Source organism: Accipiter gentilis, chromosome 3 (assembly GCF_929443795.1).
Source record: "Accipiter gentilis chromosome 3, bAccGen1.1, whole genome shotgun sequence".
Taxonomy (NCBI): Eukaryota; Metazoa; Chordata; class Aves; order Accipitriformes; family Accipitridae; genus Astur; species Astur gentilis.
This window is the reverse complement of record NC_064882.1, coordinates 44728738-44745321: the sequence shown is the minus strand read 5'-3', so window position 1 is coordinate 44745321 and position 16584 is coordinate 44728738. Positions and strand designations below refer to the sequence as shown.

At 37.0% G+C, this 16584-nt stretch overlaps 1 protein-coding gene across 2 annotated transcripts in view; it reads left to right on the top strand.

Annotated features, from left to right (window-relative positions):
* The window catches only part of CTNNA2 (catenin alpha 2), a 512225-nt gene that overhangs the window by 99027 nt on the left and 396614 nt on the right, over positions 1–16584 (top strand). For both annotated transcript variants that reach the window (XM_049792668.1, XM_049792672.1), the window contains exon 3: positions 2227–2422. In XM_049792668.1, the coding sequence (XP_049648625.1) occupies positions 2227–2422 (196 nt within the window). The remainder of the gene's footprint in view (positions 1–2226; positions 2423–16584) is intronic.

Here is a 16584-nt window from a genome sequence, read left to right as displayed (position 1 = left end):
GCTTGTTCTCAGTCTGATTTTCTAGGTTCCCTTTCTTGTCAATGATGTCTTATTGACTGTACCTAGGCACAAATTTATTGTATTCTACAACAGCCGTGGTCTCTGTTCCCACTCATCGACTGCATTAGTTCAGTACTTCTAGGTGATCTGACAATAGATGTGCAACTTATTTGTAGGTAAAATTAGCTGAAAAGAATCCACCTGATAGTTGAATCATGCACAGAAGGAGCAGACTTGCAGACTTACAATCCAGTAACAGTGATTTTGATGATTTTTAATGGGAAACTAAAATTTTAAGGTACCAAAAGAAGTCTGCAATCCATCTAATTTCCATGTCTTCACAGGATTTCAGCAGTTCTTGTGCCAGCTACAACTTCTGTGTGTTTGTGCTATTTCGAGCAATTTTTTTTAGCTATTGACCCCTGCATCTGCCTAATAGAGAGATCTATGAAATAATCTGATTTGACTTAACTTATTGACCACCTTTTCTTTAGTTCCGATCTTTTTCTTCTCCCTACTATCTGAACTATTCTGGCAGTCTAGTTCTGGTTTGTTTCATAAGTCCAAATAATTAAGATCAAGTTCCAACATTATTATCTTCATCTTTGGGTCTCCTATGTGCATTTCAGCATGTGCTTAACCAATTTTATTGCTTGCTGTATGTGAAAGTTTTTCTTAGTCATCCTTATGATGTACTGGACAAATTCATTCCATTTGCTAAACCTGAGTTAGGTTATGGAGGTAGCCTAGTTTCTTTATTTATCAAATTCTAAAATCCTTAAATAGACAATGATCAACCACAAAAGGATCTTCAGAAAATGTCATGAAGAATAATTGCAAGGGAAAACTAATAAAGAAAATATTATTTCTAAATATAAATAGTGGAAAAAAACAGATGAATGAAGAACATTACATTCCTGTAGCCAGGCAGACTCCTTCCTGAAAGAAGGCTCTAGAATACATTGTTTTTTCACCCAATACGTCCATGCATATGTGTATCATGTTTTCAAGCCCTGATAATATCTTTTTTTTTTCTTTTTCTTTTTTTTTTTTTTCTTCTATAGTCTATAGTTTTTAGATGTGATTTGAAAAAAAAAGAAACCTAGCTCAAAGAGCAAAAAACCACTGCACAAACTGCATGACACAAGGCTCTTTGGTCACAGCTGTACCAACCACCTTGTCATGCTTCTTGTAATAGGGTGGGACGACAGTGAATTTTTACACTTTGTTTTAAAATCTTTTGCTTTGTAGTGCACTGTCTTTATTGCAAAGTTTTTTATTTTCTTACAGTGAATTTCTGGGTTAGCACACCAATACATCACTTCAGCTGCCCTGGTTTGTATCCTGGTTAGGGTGAATTACATCCCTGAGTGTTATGGATCCATGGCTCTTCTTTCATGTGTTTAGCACCTGATGATATCTGATTCAGTACTCTTGTTTTACAGAAAGGCAGCCTTTTACTGGTAGAGTGATACAAGATTTTTTTTGGTCCAGCAAAAAGCTGTGGTATGCACCGTGCTGTATTGTTAAGCTGTGTGGTTAAAGTTTCTAATCAGTTTATTGACAGCTCAGTAAAGAATTCCTTTAGGAGATTCTACAAATGGAAGCAGATTTTCATTCTTTTTCAGTACTGGGGAGAAAGTGGGATCTTTTCACTATCTGCTGTTGTCTTATGCCAGTATGTTATAAATATACTGGAGCAATACTAAACTGAATAGTTTTAACCTGTATAATCTTTGCAGCAGGAGCTATTCATTCCTTCATGTCTGGGAAACAGCCACAATGTTTTTGTCACCACTTGAATGTAACTGACAGTATTTATCTCAAGGGACGATTGCTTTTTGAATGGTTTCTGACCCACATGTGTTAGGCTTTCATTTTATCGGCTTATTCATTTTTTTAAAATGAAAAACAGTGACAAAAATGATGCTTTAGCACCAGTGCCCTTCCATACCTGTTTCTTATCTTTTTCTCCTTCACTGCTTGACTGTGATTTGCTTAGCCCAGACTAAATTGAGGTTAAAAGGAAAAACCTTTTATGAGGTATGTGCTGCCATGCTTTGCATTTTAAACTTTAAATTTTATTTATTCAATACATGTGACCATTACATCATTTCAAGGGTAAAGAAAATAGTGGGGGTATTGAATTAGATGGCCATCTATTGTGCTGTTAATACTTGAAGAATCGTGTTCAAACTGACAAAAACTTGTTTTTCTTTCCCAAAGGTAACAACGCTTGTTAACACAAGCAATAAGGGACCATCTGGCAAAAAGAAAGGGCGCTCTAAGAAGGCTCACGTGTTGGCTGCTTCAGTAGAGCAGGCCACTCAAAACTTCTTAGAAAAAGGAGACCAAATCGCTAAAGAGAGCCAGGATCTCAAGGAGGAATTGGTTGCTGCTGTAGAGGATGTACGCAAACAAGGTAGGTGGAGCAAAATGCTTAACGGGGTAACAGCTTTATTAGATGCTTTTCAAGATTTCTTCCGAAACAAGTGTATCAGCTGCTCTGATAATGTAATTAAAACTGTGTCCTGTATTACAGGACATCTGTAATATGGCATATAAGTATTAAAATGGCTTCTTGAATGGCAATGAGTATAAAAAATGTTCTAACTTTGGTAAAAAAAATGTGATTGTTTTTTTTACCAAATAGTGAACTCAAATATTACTTAGCAGCCATGCTGCCCAGTGCCAAAGCTTACTGGTTAATTTTCAATTTCCTTTTTATTCTGCTGTGTAACAAAATGGCATGATTTTTCACTTTGATAAATTTGAGCAGTGTTTTAAAGTCTATGCATGCAAATGTAGAATTAGGATTATGGTGCATACATTTCTGAACAATGTAACAATTATCAACCAAATAGTACAGCAACATAGAATTACTTGTGGTTTCAAGTATATTTTGAAATATATACAAAGATTATCATGTCTAAAAAGATACAGGTAATATCAATATTAAAACATTTTTTTCCTGGGTGTTGGGGATAATAGGATAAATGTAACATTGGTGTGCATACTGCATAGTTTAAACTGCAAGTTTTGATACACGCAATGTTACAAAAAATTGCTTAGTTGGGCATGGGACTCAGGCGTGGGATAATAACATTTTCTTTACTGTCAGAAATAATCCTGATTTTGCACAATTTAATATTTCAAGTTTAAATAGGTATTATAAGAAAACTGCTTTCAAATAAGGCTTTGAAATTTTAATAATATCACGGATATCCATGACATCATGGATTTCATCTGACAATTTTCCTTCAAAAGGTAAAATGTATATCAGATGCTTTCAAATTTGCATGTGTGGTAGGGGAAAAATATGTTTTCAATATATGCCCATAATAAAGCTTTTCTGTTTTTATTGACTTTGATTGTAGTTATCTTTATTGCAGCAGAATTAAGTACCTTTCAGGTTTTTTTCCATTGTAAATCCTATAATCTGAAGATACCATCTGCCAGTATCATCAGTCTTGGGTTTTAGAACAAGAGTGACAGATCTCCCACTGAGATTTCAAAAGGAGTCTAAAGCATTTAGGTATAAAATACTTATTTTCAGTGAGTTAGTCCCCGAGCACTCATACAGTGGTTTTTTCAGTTCACGAAAATTGGACTCAAATGATTCCATGAACAAGCAATGTTAAAATCCTGTATACGTAAACAATGATTAGTGAATATTCCAGTCTCTTCTATCCTTAGGCTATTTCTTCCTCCTATCCACTGTATGTATATTTGGTTTCACTGTTTTCCTGTTTCTGTATGTTTTGGGTTTTTTTAAATATTCGACTGCCAGTACATCAGAATAAGTCAAGTATTTGCTGTATGCTCTATGTACAGTGTTATGCCAGTATTCTGGTGGTTTGGTGTTGGGGGTGTTTTTCTGTTTTTTGGGGGGGTAGGTTGTTGTTGTTGGATTTTTGGGCTATTTTTTTAGAATTTTGATGCTGATACCTGGTTGTTCTGGCATGCAGTTTCATTTGTCAACTACTTCAGTTTCCCGTTGCTTACTTTACTTTTGTATTATGTCAAATTCTAGTACAATGTCTTCAACACTGACGCGAGTGCCCTTGTTCCCTCTTCCCCTTTGAGGCTGCGAGGCTGACTCAGTTTTGCTAGCTTTTCCCAAGGAGCCTTCTACTGAGTTAGAGTCATCAACCTAAACTGTTTCATGCTCTCTGATCTAGGCAAATATACCATGTTTATTAGCATGATATCAGAGCTTCTTACTATCTTTATCATTAGAGCTTTGTATTAGTCAGCAGTGATTTCTTTGTAGATCTTTGCTCTGTAAAGCTAGAGGTATCTGAGAGGATTTGCTTTGGAGAGTTTTAATTTCCTTCTTGACTGAATTTCTGACTTTTTAATTGATAATAAGCCTTTTATTCTTTTTTTTTTTTAAATCTGTGTATTAAAAAAAAAACAAAAACAAACCAAAAAACCCCAAAAACCAAAACACGATGCAGGAAGCAGAGAGGAGAAAAGATCTTAAACAGCATTACACAGAATAATACGGGCATTCATCTTTTGCCAACACTGCAGGCTAGAAAAAAGTCTGTCAGAAAAGTGGAGCACCTTTTTTGGGTCTGTACTACATGAGTTCATAATTAGGAGAGCAGGAGACACCAAACACCATGATTAGCACACACGAGCCGCATAAACTAGACCAGCCTTGGTGCAATGTGAAATGATATGTTTAGCTCAGTGACATAAAGAGCTGGATTAATAAACTGAGGCTGTGTTTTGCCAGAGTATTGCTAGTTGATTTTCTGGCAAAATTCCAGCTCGGATAATTACACCGTCAACCGAAAAATGTCTCCTGTAGTTACAGCTGGCTCTGGTGTGCTCCTCAATTCCTGCCCTATATTGCTGTATACTGTTATATACTATTATAGACAGTTGCTGCAATTCATCCTGGAAAGAGTTGCTTTCCATTGGTAGGTATGAAAAGAATGTACTGTATCATTTGCAAAATACTTTGGAATTAATTTGCATGCAAAGAATATATAGCTTTAAGATGCTTGTTACTGTAATAATGTGGAAGGGTAAGTTATATTTGGCTAGCCGTACAAAACTCTGATGATCAACAGTTTTGATTTACAAAGTTGAGTTGTAAAAAAAGAAAAAAAAAAGTAAGAAGAGAGATTTTTAATGTGGGTTGTTTTTTTTCTGCACACAATTTTATGGAAAGGAGTAAATATTTTATGCATAAGTCTCATAACTGTGTATGTATGTGTGTGTATGTATGTATCCTGTAGTAATTCCATAATAGGAATACTTTGGCCTTATAGTTCAAACCCATCTAAGTGAAAGTATCCAATTGCTATGGCATTGAATACGTTCCTGTATAGGTATTTATTCCCCTGCTTTTAAAATTGTGTAAAAGACCTCCCAGATGGGGGACAAATGAGACCTAGGAATTGCTGATGTTTGTCGTTCATGTCATCTCACATTAGAGGCGAGGGAAAGCAGACAGTCTTCTGCATATTGAAGTTTTGGGAGGAGTGAGAGTTTTGTATATTTTTTTGATTACAATAACCCTAAGCCTTCAAACTACAAAGCCTGAGAAGTGCAGGGTAGTGAAGAAGAACTCAGAAATAAGAAATACATTGTGGGGAGGGGAACAGATGGGTATGTTCTCATAGCATAGGTGTCTATAATGAAACTGGTCCCTTATTGATCATTACAGAAGGAAATTCCCTGTGGAGGAGACATTCAGGTTGTGATTCACACAAAAATCTACAAAGAACTGCTGGTCCTTTGGGCTCAGGTCTGATTAAATTTATTAACAAACTGTCTAGCGTGCCAAGGAAAGCAAGACAAAGAAATAGCTTATATCTATGTAAATTTATTCTATCTATTAAATGAGTTCAGCAGCATCTATCTTGTAGGTATGTGCTCAGTGACTGTCTGATTCTAATACAATTTTCCTAGAAGTTTTCTGGTATATAGCTAAAACATCCATTAAAAACATGATTTAGTCTAGCAGCTGGTTGTTGTGTTTTAAATTTTTGCTTTTCAAGCAGGGTAGATACCACTTCACACCATCATCTGAAATTTATACTTAAATCAAGGGACAGAAAATAGCTGTTGATGTTTTTTTGTGTTTGAAGACATTGTAAACTTGAGGTAGACTTAATATTTTGTTCATGCAGATTTATCCATGTTGTATAAAAAGAATATGAGCTATGTACTCCATGACTGCTAGTAAGCTTGAAAGTATGTATCAACATCTGATACACAAAAGTGACTTTAACTTTCTTGGTAACTTTTTTTCTCTGTGATGGAACATACTAAAAAGTAATATTTTTAATGCTTTAATGCTTTTAGCTACCTAGTTTTCAAAACTTTCTAAATGAAGCTTTTAAACTAAGCCCTGTGAAAGGTTATCTTCCTTACTGTTCCCTCGTGTCTTAAGTTACCTTGGGAGAAAAGCAGGGAATCTGCACATCCTAGGTGGTGGGAGCAAACTACAAAATATATATGCAAGAGATGCCGGTTGCTTTTATAATAATTTATAATGCTATTTAAGCTCTTCTGATTTCAATGACTGCAGTATGACATGGAGAGAGACAGATTCTGTCCTGATAGTTGTAACGTCAGATACACTGTCACTTAAAACTGTCTCAGTTTGCGTTCCTGGAGACTGCCAAGCTCTTAGCCAAACACACATCATTCTTTGGGTCTTAAAAGAGTACCCCAGTTCAGCTGGCAATTTGTATTTTAGGAGACCTTTCCTGATTGTACAATATTTTTTTTTCAGTTACAGCTTGTTAGACCAACAGTTCTTTCCTAAAACCCAGTCCTTGCAGAGCCATGTTAGCCCAAGTCTTTAAGACTTGCTGCCTGGAGGTCTTGACTTTCCCAACTGAAGCAGAAAATCCCTGCTTGGATTTTGCCTTCCTTAAAACTTTTCCACTCTCTTTAGATTTTTGTTTTCTGCCCTCTAATCCAATCAGTTTTCTTTTTTCAATGCTTTAAAAAACTGCAGCAATCTTGTTTCCCAAGGAGTCTGTGCTGCTCTCCTCTGTACTCCTCCTCTGTTTCCCTCTCCTTGTCTTTGCTGCCTTCATGTTGTCATACACTTATTTTGTCTTCTTTGCAATTCAGGGTCTGAAATTTGCCCTGTCTCATGGTCTCTTTAGATCTCCCATTGTCTGTTAACCCTTCTTACTTCTGTCTCCTTCTCGTACCCTTGTTCTGTAGTCACATAAGGTCCTTCTCCTTGACTCTCATGTTCAGTCATGGTTTCATAATGTAAAGTAGAAAAAAAAAAAAAAAAGTATTTTTCTTGATGTCTTTTTTTCTCCCTTTACTTTAAAGACTCAACATACCTTGTTTGTTGTCTTTGCTTTCTCTACCAGTAGGTTACACTCCTATCTGAATCATTCTCTGACCCTGGATACCTACTTCACACTATTCTGTTAGCCCATCCTTCTGACTGTGCTTATTTTTAGCCATTCTGTCCCTTTTTCCCCTAAATTTCCTTCCTGTCTCAAACTGCAAGCATTCCTAGTAAGCATCTCTTAATTTAAGTCCAGGTTCTGAACATCTTATGTAGAATGTTACACTGGTGCCTTGGATGTACTTGCTTAGCAGAGTCAGCTGCAACAGACTTTCCAGGAGCCCTGATTTACCTGATCTACTCTCTCTGCTGTCCTTTTAACTTGTTTAAAAATAAATAAATAAATAAATAAATAAATAAAAATTAAAAAAAGAGTTTGCACCCATTAGTATCTAAAAGCTTTCCTGGAATAGTTTGGATGTAACCCTTAAAGTTACATTTAGAATATAAAAAAAAACTTAGCTGAATACATCACACTTTTGTTCCTTTGGTTAATAAGCATTCAACTAATGGATGTAGGCTTGCTCTCTGTCTCTCTGCTAGTTCTTCAGCATTTTTCCTAATTTATAAAGTGTATGAAAGTAGAATTACTTCATGAGGATGTTTCTTTAGAAGCCATTGAAAGACTTGTCACAATATAACTATCACTTGATGGAGGAAAGGAGGAAATCCTTTTTATAAAGAAAGCAAATGATGAAGTATTGTCTGAGTTCTGCATCTGTTTTCAACTCTGAGTCCCAGTGACAGGATTCAAAATGAAGGGTTGATCTGCAATTGAAGATACGTAAAGATATCTCTTACCGAAATGACTTACCACTGATTACTTCAGGGCTTTTTTGGCATTTTTATGAGTCTTTCCAGATAAGCATTATTCCCAAAGTCTGAGTTGAATGAAAGAACTGTAGGATGTTGGGTTTAAATGTGGCAAGTGTGAAGGAAGAATAGTAGATTCTTTTAAAAAAAAACAAACTATACTAATATTTTATCACTTAAAATTTGTCTACATAACCTGAGCTATTGTTTTGTACCTGACTTAGGGGCTAGAGGAATCTTTTATTAGAAAAGAAAAAATCTGATCCTTTCCCTTAAATGTGCATTCTTCCTATGTTTATTCATAATACTTTTCACTGAAGTATATGAGAACTTCTTTTTTTTTGCTTAAAGAATTTACTGTTTGCTAGTTCTTGATAAGGAAAAAGTATGTGTGTAGAAAGAAATTACTGAAAAGCAGTTATTTTAGACAAACTAGGCTTTCTATTAATTTCAAAAGGTAAAGTGAGGCTTGTGGTCAGTGGTGCTTAATGGGAGAATGAATCTTGGTTTGCACTTTTGAAAGAAACTGTGTATAATTAGCATATCATCTGTTTTGCTAATAGTATCTATGATGAGGGACTCTGCAGCTTGCTTTTTGCCCATCTTGCTGATGGCTCACGCCTGTCCAACAGAAAGCTTGAAGTATGAAGATTTGAAGTCTTATATTCAGCAAGTCACTGAAGCTGTGGCCTGAAAACTCTGTCTTCTTATTCAAAAATATTTATAATCTATTTTGAATTGCTTGTTATGTTCGGAAGCAACTTCAATTGTTATTCATGTTTGCAGTGCTCATCCTAAGAAATACAGCATGCTAAATGTCATTCCATGCAAATACTCTAATGCTAGCTCTTTCAGACCCTTTTCAAATCCATTAATTATCTTTTAGCTCTCAGAGAATTTAGTTTCTGAAAGACATTAAAGTTCTTTTTCTAAAATGATTTAAAATGCTTCTGATGAAAAAGGAGACATTATACAGAATCTCAAAGAGTTGTTAAACAGATAAGTAGTGTCAGGGGTTCCCAAACCCAGCAGTGAATCTGCTGCAGCTCCCTGGCCCCGGATCCAAGCAGTAATGAGGCTAAGCGTATATTCCCAGTAGGCACATGCACACAAACAGGCATATCCCACTTATATATACACATATATACAGCTGACCACACACATCAGACACTTGGCACTCACTGTTCTATGATTCTGTGAAACCCTGGCCCAGGTTGCCCAGGGAGGTGGTCGATGCCCCAAACCTGGAAACATTCCAGGTCAGGTTGGACGGGGCTCGGAGCAACCTGATCGCGTTGAAAATGTTCCTGCTCATTGCAGGGGGGTTGGAGTAGATGACCTTTAAAGATCCCTTCCAACCCAAACCATTCTGTGATTCTATGAAACAAACCCAACAGCACCACGTGTCTTCTCCTCCTCTTATGCCTCCATTTTTCCACTCTTGTTCCTCCCTAGATCATCTCGGTCCTTCCTTTTACTCACCTTCGGTTCCTCCTCTAAACATCACATTGCAAGTCTTGTGCAGTCCTAAAATGTTCTTCCCTTGCATCCCGTAATGAACCCTGTATCCTTGATCAAGAAGCTAAAAATAGAGAAAAATGAAATGCAGACTGGTGATTTTCTGTACACGTCCTTAATGATCCAGGCAGTTGAGGAGGTCTTGAACTGATGATGATCCTGGTTCTTGGTGAAGCCAGCTGACAGAGCCTGGGCTTGTTCTCTGCACTGTTTTCAAAAGATTTATTTCTGTTACAGCCCTGGCTGGAGTTTTTTTAGTCTTCATTTCACTTTTCAATATATTTTTTAAGTTTGTGTTAGTTTAAATTTATGACTTACGTCTCCCAGATATGTTTGTTATAAAGGGTAGTTGGCATTTGATATATTGCCCAAATATGACAGTTTGACACAGATTTTGAAAAAGCACAGTGATATATGTTTGAAAAATAATATAAATGAATATATTAGGTGATTATTCCTTTTTCATACTATATTTATTTATATTGTCTTTCTTGAAGATTTTATTACTATCATGACTCTATAGCAGGGAAGAATGAAATTGCTTTAGAATGTCACCTTTTGACAGTTGTCAAAAATTAAATTATACTCACAAATTGAAAGTTATAGAAATAGCATTTCTTCCAGAAATATTTGACTTGAATTCTAAAATCAGATCCTAAAATTACTACTTGTTCTTTTAGAAGCAATATTTCTGTTAGGAAAGGTTTTATTTGAGAAAGGATTGCAGAAATATACTATGATTTAAAAAAAAAAAAAAAAAAGAAAAAAAGAATCTATCAAGGGATTGTAACTAGGGCATCTTTTTCAGTAAATATTTTACTCCACCACCCATCACAGTGTAGTATTAGTATGCATGAAATTTCTTAAATCAGGTCAAACTTGGAAAATAGTTTCGCTGGGATTTTTAAAAAAATAAATAAATAAATAAAAATAGGGTCTTACAAATTGGAAGAGGCACCATAGGCAGTTATCTTGCCCTGTTGTGTCTTCCAGAAGTAATTCCAAAACTGGGTAGGCTGAGTCCACAGTCGGTAATCCCCAGCAGTATTAAATGTACGGCCTTTTCAATTAAGTTTTGAGATAACCATGAACAACGTTCTGCAAGAAGATTTTCCAGCATGCATGAAATCTGCATTTAAGTCCTCTCTGTGTGTAATTCAATACAGAGATTTGAATTGAAGTTTCTGACCCCTCAGAAGAACACTGTTACTGTGAAGCTATAGAGCATCATAGGATGAGCATCTCAGCCTCTCCTTTTGAAGCTGTTCTAATTTATACACTAGCGAAACATCATCTGGACCGCAGCTGAGTGCTTGAAATCATTATTGATTCGCTGGGCAGAAATTCTGAACTGAATTTCTTTTTGTTCAATCCAACATTAAAAACAAAAAAAAGAAAAGTTTGATTCACCCTTTGAACTGGAAAATCAGTTATTTTAGTCTGTCAGATTGAAAGTATTTGGAAGGAGGTTCCTTCCAGCTTGGCAATAGAGTGACCTCAGATGACTGTGTGTATGTGCCCTCAAAAACTTCCATCACCAGTGATGGAAGTTTTTAACAGAGCAAAGGTAGTAAGAGTTTCACCAGCTTTCTAACGTAGGGATGGACAGGGCAAACCAGGGCGAGATCTGGAGCGGTGCAAAGACTTTGTCTTGGCTATTTAAATCGGGAAGTAGCCTGTTGAAGGGAGAAAGTCAAGGAGATGGGCTTGAGATTTGGTCATTACTTTATGCTCCAGTCACATTGCTTTTTGAATGAAGAGCTGGTGGACAATATGGGACGTGTTACAAAGCCAACCTGCACCCAAAGGGAAAGACAGGTTTCCTTCTGTACCGCCACTGTTATCCTGTCCTGTTGCCTCCACCTCTCCAGTCCTTCCCCCCTCGCTCTGCTGAATGATGAATTTTCAGTCTTTCAAAAACTGTAACTGGAAAACTTCAGGAGTGATTTTGTAATGATTACACAGAAAAAAAGTTACTAACAAACTTACACAAAAAATTTTCATTCTGTTGGTGAAGTGTTGTAAATGAGGTGGTAAAAATATATTTTCAATTAATAAAAGCAAGGTTTTCTTTGTTCAGAATGTAATTGTAAATACTGCTGTAATTCACCTAAAAAGTGGGAACCTTGTGTTCTGATCCATGTTACCAGGATTATTTCTGCTACTTAACCAGTCGCATTTAATGATAAAGGTATAAGCAGTCCTTGGAGCAATAAACTTTATCTGGGAGTCTTCCTTGTACCCTCCTTGGTTCTTCTCCTTGCCTAAAGTATGTTTCCTTCTGTGTTCTTTATTTTTGACTGCATTTTCCATGGCAGTCATCCAACTTCAAAAGCAGTTGTGAAGAAGCTTCATTTTTCCCATACAGATAAGGCTTTAATTTTGGATATGGTTTCAGAAAGTGGTAGTCGATGAGTAAGTAATAAAAATGACAGCATGAAAATTTGAAATACATTTCCTAATATCCAAATCCTAAAAGGTGCTTAGTCAATATATAAAAGACTTTAATTTATTGTCTTTCCATTTACCATTTTGAACACGTCTTTGTCTGGAGTACATTTTTCACATATTACAAAGGCCAATATTCTGAGTAATACTTTATAGAGTGAGGGAATATAAAATGTTATAATCGAATAACATGTGCTGCCTTCCTCTGAGAAGTGTCACATTATAGTATTCTGATCCCCAGCTGCCTTATTTTCTCTCAGTTTTAGTCCGTTTATCAGAGACAAATAATTTTTTAAACTTGGTGTCTGCAAGATATTATGGCTGCTGTTTATATATGAAAACTGGAAAAGGAGACCATTCTGTAGTGCGTATGGAATTTAGAATTATTTTTATAACTACTAAAAATAAAAGCCTAGACTCTTCACTGATTTTGATTTGTGATGTTTGCAAATCTCATTCATACATAATTGTTCCAAATTTGACTTTCAGAGCTGTTCTTGGCTTTTTTGTTTGTTTGTTTGTTTGTTTTAGTTTGTAACCTCTGTTTATATTATTATGTGATTTCTACAGTATTTGATGAAACATATGTTGTTTTTCTTCACAAAAATGTATCAGTCCTATCTTCCTTCCACCTGTTTCTTTTGGACTTTATGGGTTTAAATTGTTCTTTATTTTATTACTTTGATCATGCTGTTATTTTATGGCTAACTTGCTAGACATTATTGTCCAGAAACATGTGTCTGCATTAATTTAATGTTCAGTTAATCTTAATATATTTCCCACTGGCTGAAGCAGTTTCCATTTTCTCCTCTCATTTCTCTTGTATTGTGCTCCTTCCTTGTTGCTTCTACATCTGAGAATGCTTTCTGTGGAGAAAAACCCTCTTTCTATTTGTTCTGAGTCTGTATAACTAATAGAAAAAAATCACTGTTGAGCTTTAGGACTGTTCTTTATAGATACCTGGGTGTGGCAGAAATTTTGTTGAATTTATAGTATAACTTTGGGGGGGGGGGAGAAATAGGTATAATTTCCTCATGAATATTATATGCTGGGAAATTAAAATTAAAAGAAAGTTTCAAAGTCAGAGTAATGAGGTTCTCGAATAACCCAGACATAGTGATAACAGAGGCAGAAGGTGGTGAGGGAGTTGCAGAATAAATCTGTTTATGATGAATACTGGAAGACTGTATACTATGATTGCAGGTGGAAGCAAGTAACTAGACATGATGATCTAGGTATCCGTCCAGTCCTGTGTTCCTGCACACAACCTCATCTGGTTGAATGTAAGGATCATACATGGTACTTACAAAGTTATTTTAGCCCATTTTTAATTCTATTCAAAGCGTCATCCAATAGTTTGGGTTGGAAGGGACCTTTAAAGGTCATCTAGTCTAACCCCCCTGCCATGGTCAGGGACATCTTTAACCAGATCAGGTTGCTCCGAGCCCCGTCCAGCCTGACCTGGAATGTTTCCAGGCATGGGGCATTGACCTCCACTCTGGACAACCTGTGCCAGGGTTTCACCACCCTCCTTGTAGAACATTTCTTCCTTATATCTAGTCTGAATCTACCTTCGTTTAAGTTTAAAACCATTACCCTTTGTCCTAACGCTACAGGCCTTGCTAAAAAGTTTGTCCCCATCTTTCTTATAAGCCCTTTTTAGGTACTGGAAGGCTGCAGTAAGGTCTCCCCGGAGCCTTCTCTTCTCCAGGCTGAACAACCCCAACTCTCTCAGCCTGTCCTCGTAGGAGAGGTGCTCCAGTCCTCGGATGATTTTTGTGTCCCTCCTCTGGACCTGCTCCAACAGGTCCATGTCTCTCCTGTGCTGAGGACCCCAGACCTGGAGGCAGTGCTGCAGGTGGGCTCTCACCAGAGCGGAGCAGAGGGGAAAGTCCTCTCCCGCGACCTGCTGGTCACACTTCTTTGGTTGTAGCCCAGGACAGGGTTGGCTTTCTGGGCTGTGAGCGCACATTGCCGGGTCACATCCAGCTTTTCATCCCCCAGTACGCCCCAGTCCTTCTCGGCAGGGCTGCTCTCAATCCCTTCACCCCCCAGTCTGTACTGATACTGGGGGTTGCCCCGACCCATGTGCAGGACCTTGTACTTGCCCTTGTTGAACCTGATGAGGTTCACATGGGGCCACTTCTCCAGCTTGTCCAGGTCCCTCTGGATGGCATCCTGTCCCTCAGGTGTGTCAACCGCACCGCTCAGCTTGGTGTCATCTGCAAACTTGCTGAGGGTGCACTCGATCCCGCTGTCTATGTCATTGATGAAGATTTTGAACAGTGCTGGTCCCCATACAGACCTCTAAGGGATACCACTCATCACTGATCTCCATCTGAACATTGAGCCATTGTCCACTACCCTCTGATACCTTGAGGTTGCACAGTAGGACAAACTTTTTCTTTGTTCATTTGTCCTTATTTTCACTTTCCTTTCCCCATTTCTTTCTTGTTTTTTTTCCTGTGCACTTTGACTATAGTTTTCCTGACTAATCCAATCTCCATTTTCTGCCTTTGCCTCAGTGAAAACTAAAGATGTGCAATTTGGGGTTTGTTTTTTGCAATTCAATGTGAGGTGGAAATACTCAATTAGCTCTAAATATGCTAGTTTAAGTAGCAGATATGCGCTAGCTAGGCTATCTTAGAAATCTATATGGATCTATACACCTGCTGACAAGTGCATCGAATAGATGCAGCTGATGATTATTCCTGATAGTTAAGCACAGTTTTTACACCTGTCATGTTTCTTAATATACTTCCACAGTGACACCTATATATGCAGCTCTCACTGATGATTGTTTCTTTCTGTTCTCGTTAAAAATCTAACAATAATCACATACTGTTTATGAACCTTTTGTTATACAAAACATACTGATCTGCCTTTCTATGTGTTGGTGATGGTCCATAGATTGGCTTTGTATTTTGATCCCTGCACCACAGTGTAATTTCACAGTATGAAGTTCAGGTATCTCTTTATTTCTCTGCACAGAAACTCTTGCAGTTTTTAAACATTCATATAATGTGTATAGTTATATAAAGGACTATGTTATATTAACACTTGTATAGTATATGAATTCCGATTGAAATTGGCAGTAAATTGTGAGGGTATAAAAATGTTACCAAGTCAAGTTTAGATGAAAGATTGCTATAGTCTTTGAAAATTATTTTTTTAATTTAATTCCCAATTTTGGGAAGATAGGCTTAGTTTTCATGTAGGTTGATGTTTTGGGCATGATTCCAGAAATCCTTGACAAGTTCTTTTATGGTGTAAAAATAACTGCATTGGGTCTCAAATATCGGTTACTGTAAATAATGTGTGCAGATCATGTGAACAGATAGTAGAAATGAAGTAATTTAATTCTTTAAATGTGCTATTGTACCTTCTATCTCTTGCTCTATGTAAAACTGCAAGTGCTCTCCTCTGCATTCTTTGTTGTCTTCTTTCTCTTATCTTTTGATATCATAAGCCTGTACCATAGACTTTCTCTGTGCTGGTGACTCTCCTTGGTTGCCTTTTCTCCTTTCTCTACGCTATCTTATACTGTGGTACCTTTTTCAATTCTTGTATTTAATTTTTTCCTGTTATTTTTCTGTCTTAGCCACAAACCCCTAAATTGTCCAACATTAACATGCCTGTTCTCTTAATCCCAGTCAGGGTGTTGCAAAAGGGCTTTTTTTACTTACTTTTTTCTCTCATCAGAAAGCTGGGTGATCGGCAGGCGGCAATACCTCTTGCTATATTAATCCCCAGGCTACAGTGTGCTTGGAAGCGTGCCCTGTTCAGAGCCAGGTGGTCCTTGCTTCTCTTCCTGCTTCTGTCAAGTCATTCACAGATAGGAACTAAGTATAAGAAAGAGCACAAGTCAGCAAGGAAACAAAACTGACCCCTTAAAACATCTAGTGAGCTGATCGATCCCCTAGACTGATCAATCTCACCATCAATCCCACCCACCTCCTCACAGTGCTTGCCATGAGTTGACATTAGTAACTTGCTGCTCCTTCTGTTCTCAGAGCTTGTTGGGAATTTTTGATAAATTTTGTTCGGAAAATGTGGCTTGCTGGAAAATATCAACCCTTTGAAACTGAAGCTTATCTCAAAAAATATCAATTTCAACTAAACTTTTCATTGGACAAGTTTGTTTTTTTTTTTTTTATGTGATAATAAAGAATGATGGAACTGATTCTAATTATGATTTTGAACTTAGTTCACAGTGCCTAGGGCATAGATACAATCTACCCACTAAGTTGCTTGACTCTAATGTATTTGTAAGCCTCTTCAAGCCCCAGAATGAAAGTAATATCCAGAGTGATGGAATCTGTCTGCCTAATGGAGAATGCCACAGTAGTTTTCTTAGCGCACTTCCTTTTCCATGCTTGTTAGAAAGTCGTGTGTGCTTTTCAAATGTTGTTCCTTTCTATACCTGATATGTTTCACTCAAATTTATTAATCACATTTCTCTTTAC